Source organism: Brassica oleracea, chromosome C9 (assembly GCF_000695525.1).
Source record: "Brassica oleracea var. oleracea cultivar TO1000 chromosome C9, BOL, whole genome shotgun sequence".
Taxonomy (NCBI): domain Eukaryota; kingdom Viridiplantae; phylum Streptophyta; class Magnoliopsida; order Brassicales; family Brassicaceae; genus Brassica; species Brassica oleracea.
Genome location: NC_027756.1, coordinates 45,458,938 through 45,469,644, shown reverse-complemented (window position 1 = coordinate 45,469,644; position 10,707 = coordinate 45,458,938). Strand labels below are relative to the sequence as shown.

Below are 10,707 nucleotides of genomic sequence, written 5' to 3'. Positions count from 1 at the left end.
GACACCCTTGAAACTCCTACGTCCTTTTAGTGACAACCGCGAATACTAAACATATTGGAGGTAATCAATTCCCTTCTTATTAGTTAGTGTATGGTATAAACATAGACTCCTCATTTGTTGGCCAGACCTTAGCTATCTTTTCTATATTCCATTTGTTAACCCATCTTTCAAAACCACAAGGAACGTTGCCCTCAGCTACATTGATAAACATGTACCTCCCACAAATGAGTATCTCTCCTGGTGTACAATCCGGTCTCATTCAAATTTATTGTTGTGAACTCCATCTGATTCAAACTATATGTATAAGGTTGGCTCAAACCCAGACGTTTCTGCCGTAGCTAATGCTAACAATATTAAAAAGGAGATATACTCAACTCTCAGGATGTTCACGTCAGCTAGAAAAATCAACCTATCATAAATCATCTTTTTGCCACGTCATCGTCGAAACTGGTCTTTTACTTTTGGGTTTCTTAGCATTTTAAACAACCGGATTAAGCCCAAATGCCTCAAGGGTCTGAAGCATAATTTTTCGTTCTTATCCGACTATCTCATGTTGTAGTCACCGATCAAATTCTTCACTTCTCCGTTACAGTAACCCACAATTCATCAATCTAAGTCATCTTAAATGGTTTCGTTCCATCTCTCATTATATCTCCTTATATATAAAGTGCTCCATCTGATCTTCAATCAACCTTAATTGAAAAACTTCACTAAAGAAGCTACAGCTACTGCCATGAAATCCACTGGTAAGTCTCCCGTCACAGCGTCACCACCAGCATGTCTACCGTCGCCACGGGGACCAGCCAAATCTTGACTCCGTTTTCGGTTAGTCAATTTCTGGGAGGCTAGAAACTTTGCTAAAGGTCGGACCTTTATTGGGTTAGAGCTCCTGCTCATCCATGAACAGGTATGAATGCTTATCCCCAATTTTTAACGAGTATGGGATTGGTCCACTTCCTGGCCTCTATCTCCCAGTCAACAAACAGAACTGTGATGAATGTTTACTTGTGGGACAAGGCCACGAATGAGTTCTACTGCAAATTCAGTGACACCCTTGAAACTCCTACGTCCTTTTAGTGACAACCGCAAATACTAAACATATTGGAGGTAATCAATTTCCTTCTTATTAGTTAGTGTATGGTATAAACATTGACTCCCTATTTGTTGGCCAGACCTTAGCTATCTTTTCTATATTCCATTTGTTAACCCATCTTTCAAAGCCACATGGAACGTTGCCCTCAGCTACATTGATAAACATGTACCTCCCACAAATGAGTATCTCTCCTTGTGTACAATCCGGTCTCATTCAAATTTATTGTTGTAAACTCCATCTGATTCAAACTATATGTATAAGGTTGGCTCAAACCCAGACGTTTCTGCCGTAGCTAATGCGTCAGAGGTCACCAAGGTTGCGAAAATGACTGTTGCTTAGATCTTTGCGTTTCCGAAACATGAACCCACTAAGGTACTTTCTAGAACAAATAACCATACATACTTACAAGGTTTAATGCTAACTGTTTACGAATTTCTGGCAGGTACCATTGATGATGTTGAGAGGGACTCTAACTGGTACTACATTGCAGGCAGTGACTGCCAAACTAAAGTGAACAGAGGTCCGACTTCATTGATATGCCCAAAATGTGGAAATGTGAAGGCTACTGGAGTTGCAAAGTAATCTATCCCTATCCTTACATTTCTGCATCGAGTAGCCTTTTATTCTAAGTTGTTTGTTCTTTATTATAGGTACCGCACTGAGCTGTCTGTCTATGACAATGACGATAAGGCCAGTTTTGTGCTACTTGGCGATGCTGGTCTTGAGCTCACGGGAAGGCAGGCTCAGATTTAACTGACAACTATTTTCAGGTCACTTTAACTATTCTTAATTCACGTCCGCTGTTGTGTAGTCTCTGTAGCACCTGTTGTGAATGCTAGGTAATGGAGACATGGGTGCTCATTATGAGAAGCCAACTCAACAAAGTCTTGTGGTTACCATTGGCAAAACCCGCAACTTCAGAGTGAAGGTCCCAGACTACAATTTCACAACGAAAAGCAGACCATATCTGTCACTTAGGTAGTCTCTCCTGCTGTCCTGCAAACTGTAGCACCTGCCGTGTAGATCCAAGTCAGCGCAGGCGATGATAGCGAACCAATTCTAGGGGCAAGTGTTGCTTCAAAGTCTTCCTTACATTTAACCTGCTGTGCAAGTTCTTCTGGTGAGGCATGTGCCCCAACTAATGTCAGCGAGGAGAAGAAGGAAACCAAGCATGCAAGACTTAGTAACTAAAAGCTCTCAAATTCCACTTACCTACTCCATGTTTGCTTTCTGGCACCAATGAATTATCCATTATCTTATGTCTGTATGGCTTATGTTTTTGTCTTTTTCTAGAATTCCCCGTCCCTTTAGCTCTTATCTTGATGTTTCGTTTATCTTCGTTGGACAAACAAACCTCCACCCCAAACATCATCACTTAATGGCTTATCTTGAACAAACATCATATTTTCCAGACCAGTCTTTAACTATACAGCTACATCTCCGTATCTCATTCGTAGCAACATATTCTCTACAATAACTCCTTTTAATAACCGTGGGACCCTAGATTGGAAAAGAACGAGATTTGGTGAGATGTATAACGTTTAGCTTCAATGTAATTCCACCGTGGTTGACCTCAAATTTTGTGAACTCTTTGATAATAGACTGAACTTACCTTACAGGACATCATGCTTGGGAGAAGAAGAAGCAATCTCTGCTACACTTTCAGCGCAACTGGCTAAGGACTAATAATCCTAGCGCCTTTAATGTTCTTGAAAGGCAATGTTGAACGCTGACCACAAGAAACGGCCAACGGCGGAAGCTTTTCTTGGTCATTGATTCTTGAAGGGAGAGGGAGTTATAGATTTATTATGCATTTCACCCACTTCGGCCTTAAAACATTTACAATACATTGATAGGAGATTTTCTCATGAGCCTGGAAGAAAAACACTGATTATAACAGAAATGAAAATTTTGTACATAGGATAACTAAAAAAGAGTGGATGTCCTAGGGAAAGTCGTTCCACACGAGCTTGCGTCAGGACCACATTTGTTGCTACAATTTTTTTTTCTGTTCCTATAATTCATGTACTTTGTTCTCCTGCCATTATTGTTTCATCCCTTTGTCTCATGGATATACATCAAAATTATATCAACTTCCATTACAGTTTTAACAAAGAAAACAAATATGATGTCAAAAAAAAAAATACAATTACTAAAGTCATCTATAGGTAATTTAAATTGTTTTTACCAAGATTCTAAAAACCATCCTATAATTGTAGATGATGAATCAAGGAATACAAATAAGTTTCCTATCTCGGCATATTAAACAGTCTAACTATATCATATTCACATTTGAATTCTCGGATCTAGATCGATTTATTGTCTTTTCCAAAAACTTAATAGACATTATCCGAAGGCTTAATGAAATTAAAAATAGAATACAAATAAGTTCTACATCACATAAAATTAGACAAACTTATACTTCGATTGCTTTAGTAGTTTCTGGTTTTAGTTTTTGGGTTTTAGATAGTTAAATATTGGTTTTTCATTTTTAAACTGTGTTTTCGACTTTCATATTTTGGTTTTAGTTTTGGTTTATATATTTACTGTTTGGTTTAAATTTTTTATTAAATTTAGATTTTTACTGTTTTTAATATTCTGTATTTTATTGGTTTTACAAAAAGAGAAATTTTCTAAGATAGCTCTTTTTAATTTTTTTCCACCAAAAAGAATATCCAAAGAGGAAAATGATCAAAAAAGTTTTTTTATTAAATGGTAAATATACACTCATATGATTAACTAATCTAGACTTAAAGAAAGAATATACATTACTAAATGTTGATATATATTATATTAATATAAAAAAATATCACAAGTATAAACGGAATGTTACAAGCACTTTTTAAAATCTCAAAGACATTGATTATGGTTTACCCCTTATAAATTGATAAAATAATATAAAAAACTGATTTCTCAATTTTTTTAGGATCTTTGGTTAAAATCTTCATTGATTGTTACGAAGGTTTTTGATTCCCTTAAATCATTTTTTTCAGAAATCTTAATGGGATAATACAAGGGTTAATTTGTGTAATACAAAAAGAAATTAAATAAATAACTATATGCTTAGGATTTTTTGGTTAAAATCTTAATTGATTATTACAAAGGTTTTTGATTCCCTTAAATCATTTTTTTCAGAAACCTTAATGGGATAATACAAGGGATAATTTGTGTAATACAAAAAGAAATTAAATAAATAACTATATGCTATATATTATTATAATAGTATTCTATTTTTATATACACATAGAACAGTTTATGTGAATATAATATATAACAGAGAGAGAGAGAGAGAGAGAGAGAGAGAGTACATTTGTATTCTATATGTTCAAAGTAAAATAGAATTCAACAAAATTATGTTTTTTGATCAAACAACAAAATTATGTCTAATTTGAAATTGAAACTAAACTATACTATACAAATATGTAGTATATTATAGATTTAAAAAACTAATATATAGAGTGTGGTATAAAATTGTATATATATATATATATCTATTTAAAATTTACAGAGCATATTATGTGTAAAAAAATCTATCTTTTTAATATGTGAAATGCAAAAGTAAATAATTGTGTTAATACAAAACTAAAGTAGTTACATTAGATGGGGAAGACATGCTAACTACAAAGAAAATAAAAGAAAAAAATAACAAAAATTAACACTGCATATAGGGTGATTTAGCAATAATTATATAATGTATAGGCTATACTCTAACCATTACGTTGTTATGTATATTTGGTAAATTGAAGTTTTTTTTGGTTATACAATGAAATTTCGATAATACAATGGTTTTTGAAAAACAAAAACCAAAATTCCTTCTAAAACTAAAAAACGAGCAACACTTTAAACCAAAATACTGTTACAAAATTGTTAAAAAAATTAGATACATACTCAAACAGAACAATTGACATAATAGTATAAAATGTAAAAAATTTAAAACTAAAAATATAAACCACGCTTTAAAAATTAGATACATACTCAAACAAACAAATTGCATTATACAAAATATAAACTCTTAAAAATTAAAATATATAATCCGCGTGTAGTGCGGAGAAAATTTCTAGTACATATAAAAAATAGTGAAGACACCTCTTTAGTTTACTTTATTTGGCTTTAAATTTAAAAGGAAATAATTTGATGTTTTAATATAGAACCATATGACAATATCCACGTGGTCTGAACCGACCACTTCAAACCCCCCCAAAAGCCCTACAATATTTCAATCTAATAAATCAACGAAAATTAATATTTTTCTACTCTATAATATAATTCTTGGTATAAATACACTGCTACACACACACTCATTATAGAGACATCTAGACTTCACTTACACATTCTAAGAACTTTAGACCTTTACCAAAACCAGAGAAGATCAAGAAGAAGAAGAAATACATGGAGAGATCACCATACTACGGTTCATCGTACCTAGACTACCTTTCTCTCCCAGACCCACATGTCTGTTTTTTCTTCATGGTTGTCTTCTTTGTATTGTCTCTCACATGGTACTTGAACTACGAGTCCGTCCTCGAAGACACCATGAACCAGCTCAAGCTCGTCTTCATGCTCTCCCCTCTCTTCCTCCTCCTCCTCCTCCACATCTTCTCAGGCGGCCTTTCCTTCTACGTCCCCTGGCCTGAACAAGACTCCATCCACCGTGCTGGTTCTTCTCCTTGGGGAGTAGCAACAGTTCTCGTGATCATCTTGTTCATGGTCTCGTACCAGTCAGACATCCATGAGATGTGGTTCCCCTTTGGGGCTAGGTAGATCGATCAACCTAAAATTTTCCTTAAAACATATGACCCGCTTGAGATATGGAACATCCATGTAAAATCTAGTCTCATGTGAGATGTTAAAGTATGTGTACGAGTGAAACTTTTGCCGAAGATCTTTCAAGTCTTATCAGAGTGTCTTCATGTAGATAAAATTAAGTGTCTCAACGTGTGTATATTCTACATGTATTCAAAAAATTCCCTTTATAAAATGAGATGTAGATTAAAAAAACTGTTGCAATAGAAAAGTTTTGTGGATGAACGGATGCATGAGCTAAACTCCTAAAATGAATATTACGGTGCCTCATGTATCTACACTGACTCAGAGCACCATTAACCCAACGACCCATAATGGGGTGTTTAAATTTTTTTCTTTTTCCTGATTAAAAAAAAAAATTAAAAAATGGATTAATCGCGGACTGCCATGTGTCAGTAGGGTTCGTGAATAGTGTAAACAACGGTGTTTAAATAGGCTACAGAAGAACTGATGTTTAAAATTTTGTAGATCCCACTTTGGAACCTACTTACTATTATATTATTTTTTGTTAAACATCTCCTGTAAACATTTGGGTTAATGGTGCTCTGAGACAGCTAGCGGTTCTTCTGGTCATCTTTTGACAAGTGGGAGTTTGTTATTGTCTACGTAAATATTTTCCGGGATTTCTTCACCTTTTTTTATTTGTTAAGAAATTACAAAAACTTTTGCGATTGCTTTATGAACGTTGCTTTGTTTTGGTTATAGAAAAAGAGTAATTTTGAAATTTTGATAAAAAAATCGATCACTATAATAATGCCAAAGTGATATCTTTTATTTTCAAGTTTGTTTTGATAAAAAAGATACCGACATGTATATTTGTACTAACAATTCTCACCACTACTTTATAAAGTTAGGGGTACATTCTAGAGTATGAATTCATGAATATTCAGGATTGAAAGCGACATTTGTCCACTATAATTCTGCCAGATTTTCAAATCGAGCGTCGTTCTTAGCTGATAGAAACTAGCTAGATGATTGATCCACGTTATGTGTGAGATTGTAATAATAATTTAGTAGTTCTGAAATGCAACTTTAATATAAGTTGCAAGTTTTTTTTACAGAACAAACAAGTATAAATGTAAAAACTTTAGAAAGTAAAACAAGTATATTTGGAACTTACTACTTCCTAGTACCTATATATATATTGATGAAGTTATAAAAGTTGTTATGTGATTCTTAGCGATTAAAAAATCAACAAAGTTATACTCGAACTAATAATAATTTTTGGATTTATATGTTTTTTCCTTTTTTTTGAAAGACACATCAGATATCATGTGTTAAAGGTTGAATAACGTTACTTTACCGCCACGAGTCATGGATGTCTTATTCCTATACGCCGTTTAGAACATTTAAAATTATTATATTTTCGATTCTAACAATACACCTTCAACATACAAAATAACTTGAAAATGCACCCAATAGAGATTCGAATATGCGATATTAATCTTCTCTTTTTTTGAACATTAGGGCGACGTTAATCTTATTAACAAAGTTGTTCACTTTCTGTTTAAAAACGGTGATAATATTTTGAAAATATAATAATTTTAATGTCACTCTTACGGTCTTACCTCTCGTCTCCATTACCAGTAGTATATATTTAAAAGCCATGATTTTCATTAAAATAAAATACATTTTAGAACTGTCGCTATTATTCAATAAACGAAACTGTTCACAATTCCATTAAAGAGACCAACCTCGCATATTGAATCCTTTTCGGTGCTTCTCTAAGTTATTTTGAATGGTGAAAGTTTGTTGTAAGACTCGAAAAAGAGCTAGAGATTTGAATCTGGAGTTGGAATGACATCAATGATAAAATTTGTTTGTGAATGTTTTTTCTCTATGATCCTGAAAATCAGAAAAACATAATTGAGCCAACGTTGATGTAAATTGCTTTAATCCATTCAACAATGAAAAAGAGAAGTAAATCACATCAACGCTGCACTCAATGATGTTCGTACAAATCCAGGAAAAAAACCCTTTCTTGCTATGTTTAATCACCATGGAACTACATGTAATTTATAAGACATTGTCTGAAAGCAGTACAATTCATGTGTTGTACTACTGTGTACGATTAACGAGCCGTGCTATATCGTATTTTTGAGGTTGCTGATTTGTAAGTTTTTAAATTATAGTTAGCTAAATTTTAAAAATAGTTTCCATGTGACTAATGTAATGAAAAACATTATTAATGTATTCTTAATTATTTAACCCAAGTTTCTGTATGTACGACTAAACATCGGTGTTCTGGTGTGTTGTACTGCAGCAAAGCACAGCTTTATATATGTACTACATGAGACGACTATCTCGACTGCAACGACGTCGTTCGCCACTTTTTTTATTTCTTTTCCTTACAGAAGTTTAATTACTTTGTTGACGCTCTTCTCATTTATATATGTGTGTATGATTACAATCTGAGAAGCGAGAAAAAATTAATAATGGACATGCTTAACCTTAATATAGTAAAACAAAATCAAATGGAGATAAACAATTGTGGAAAAGCAGAAATACAACTTATTAAGTATAATCAACACGTAAATTTGATCACTTGACGATGCATTAAGCAAAACCGTATTAGTTGACCCGTCTACAGTCTCTACGGATCTCTCCATCGTTTCCTGTGAGAACCCTTACATTGCCCATCTTGATCATTGATTTCGCAAAAGCTTTATAGAATTTACGTTGGCTCTTTGCAAAACGATTCACCAAAGACATAGTAGGTGCTCCTTTCGAAGAGAACAAGATTTGATCTGATTCAATGACCCCACGGTTGTTTTGAAGGTTCTTGAAATAGTCGTTATCAAATGAGTCCGGGCTTGTAGGATCAAGATTGACCCTCGCGGTGAGACTTCTGCCTTGCGGACATTTTCGTCGCAGTGTTCTTAAGAATTTTGGTTCAATGCTAGGATCGGACTGTCCATTGTTACCAGTAAAATTGTGTAGACGATTTGCTATTACTCCACACTGAACCCTCCCGAAGGTGTGAGCACCTGCACATTTATTATGATTCATAATTCGTAATGATAATATTGAAACAAAATACTATTGAGATCCCTGGTCAAAAGTTTAATCATACATCTGCAAGATGACCAATATTTTTGGTCTCAACGAAGATTCAAGACGGGAATGTAAAGATTACCAGATAAAGCGACAAGATCGGTAGTGTCAAGATTATGTACGGAGAATTTCGAAGTAAGTATCTCCATCGAGTCAGGTCCTAGTGGAAGTGCAGCCACGGCGTCCCCACGGTTAGCCGTGCGACCATCTCTTCTTCCTAACAATACGTCCCATGACGGCCCTCCCGCCTTAAAGGATACAAATATAATTTTCTTAAAAAAATATATATGTAATATACAATATAGTGTTTTCATTATTGTACTATAGTGTCTTCATAGTATTTTAACACTAGTTCAACCACTAAGTTATATATCTTGCTCATGTTTCATAGAATTTAGCTACAACATAAAATTTTCAAAGAGTTATTTTATTACCAGTGAGACAGAGATTTCAGCTGCAATAGCGAGGATATCGGCACAAGAGACGACTCCAGGGCATACATTCTCCAGTGCGGTTTTGATATCATCGATCACTTCGAAACCGTCAAGAGAACCAGCGTTTTGGAAAGCTTCCTTTTCACCCTCTACTCCATCCACAGGAGCAGCGTCCAATAGTACCGAACCATCGCAGCCCTGTGTTTCACGAGGTCAATGTTTTATGCATATTTTATTTTTCAAATGATATAATTACATTATCAAAATAATCATAATTATGTTTTTTGACAAATTAATGTCTAGTCTACACTTTTCTTGCTTAATGATTAAAGTAAAAGAAACCAAAAAGACATATTTTAATTTTGGGTTTAGGAAGACCGATACTCATAATTAATGAAACTAAGGTCAATATACGGATAATATCGTCAAACTTATGATCAAACATCAAATTTTAGATTTGATCTTTGGAAACCAGCTCAAAATAACTCTTAGTCGTAATAATATGTCATTCGAATTTTATGAAGATTGGTGATGCAAATTCTAAATTTCAACTCTACTTCTGTTTGAAGTCCACCGAACCCTTTACAACGATCATAAAGCTGCACATATGGTTTAGATTCAACATGATTAACAATATCATGCACATTATATCGATTGCTAGGTTTTTTATTATATTAAACAAAAACAAATCACATAGCAGTGACAGTCGTGAAAGACGCATGACTTTAGCAGTGAATATATGCTAATTAATGAATAGAAATAGATCTTACGTTCACAAAACAGTCGTGAAAGTGAAGACGCATGACTTTAGCAGTGAGTCTAACGTCGCTACGGCTAGCTCGTTGGATCAGACGCCGAGCGATGATTGTGACATTAGGGCAGCTCTCGGAGTAAAAATCGGAGCTAAGTTGAGCATTACCCAAAACACCAAACATCAAAAGCGAGAGCAAAAGTAAGGGGATATTAATATTGCTTAGACCCATTCTTCTGTCGCTCTATGTTAATTAGTCAAACAGAGCGATAGAAAGAATAAGCTTAGAGGATATTGTGGATTGATGTTAAAAAGAGTGACGCCTTTTATAAAGAGCTTATACCTAACGATGGAAGAAATTTTATACATATTCTAGGAAAGTTACAAAACATTTCAGTGCGGTATAGACTTTCTAATTTTATTTTGTGACACATAATAAAATATGATGATTAGCATCTCTGACTACAATTTGGTGCAGTTGTAAAGTATACAAATACAACGAATTTGAGTATATCAAAAAAAAAAATTGAGAACAAAGTAGATCAAGTTGAATCTTTAAAAATGTGACACCA

The 10,707-nt window shown here is 34.0% G+C and overlaps 2 protein-coding genes across 2 annotated transcripts; one reads left to right on the top strand and one right to left on the bottom strand.

The window, feature by feature from the left end:
• The first annotated feature begins 5,385 nt into the window (after nt 1–5,385).
• Nucleotides 5,386–5,989, top strand: LOC106316490. Its single transcript, XM_013754388.1, has one exon. The coding sequence runs from the start codon at nt 5,483–5,485 to the stop codon at nt 5,852–5,854; it is 372 nt and encodes a 123-aa protein (XP_013609842.1). The 5' UTR covers nt 5,386–5,482; the 3' UTR covers nt 5,855–5,989.
• Nucleotides 5,990–8,284: 2,295 nt separating this feature from the next.
• Nucleotides 8,285–10,419, bottom strand: LOC106316578 (peroxidase 58). The gene is made up of 4 exons (XM_013754468.1): nt 10,155–10,419; nt 9,385–9,582; nt 9,033–9,198; nt 8,285–8,883 (listed from the first exon to the last, which is right to left on the bottom strand). Exons 1-4 carry the CDS (start codon nt 10,365–10,367, stop codon nt 8,468–8,470), a joined length of 993 nt encoding a protein of 330 aa, XP_013609922.1. The 5' UTR covers nt 10,368–10,419; the 3' UTR covers nt 8,285–8,467.
• Nucleotides 10,420–10,707: the final 288 nt, after the last annotated feature.

What these genes read in the sequence shown, in the direction of transcription:
- LOC106316490 (XM_013754388.1), top strand. Translation starts at nt 5,483, where the DNA reads ATGGAGAGATCACCATACTACGGTTCATCGTACCTAGACTACCTTTCT.
- LOC106316578 (XM_013754468.1), bottom strand. Translation starts at nt 10,367, where the DNA reads ATGGGTCTAAGCAATATTAATATCCCCTTACTTTTGCTCTCGCTTTTG. An exon ending in CTGAAATCTCTGTCTCACTG is followed by an intron (nt 9,199 to 9,384) that starts GTAATAAAATAA and finishes GTATCCTTTAAG; the next exon opens with GCGGGAGGGCCGTCATGGGA. An exon ending in CGATCTTGTCGCTTTATCTG is followed by an intron (nt 8,884 to 9,032) that starts GTAATCTTTACA and finishes ATAAATGTGCAG; the next exon opens with GTGCTCACACCTTCGGGAGG.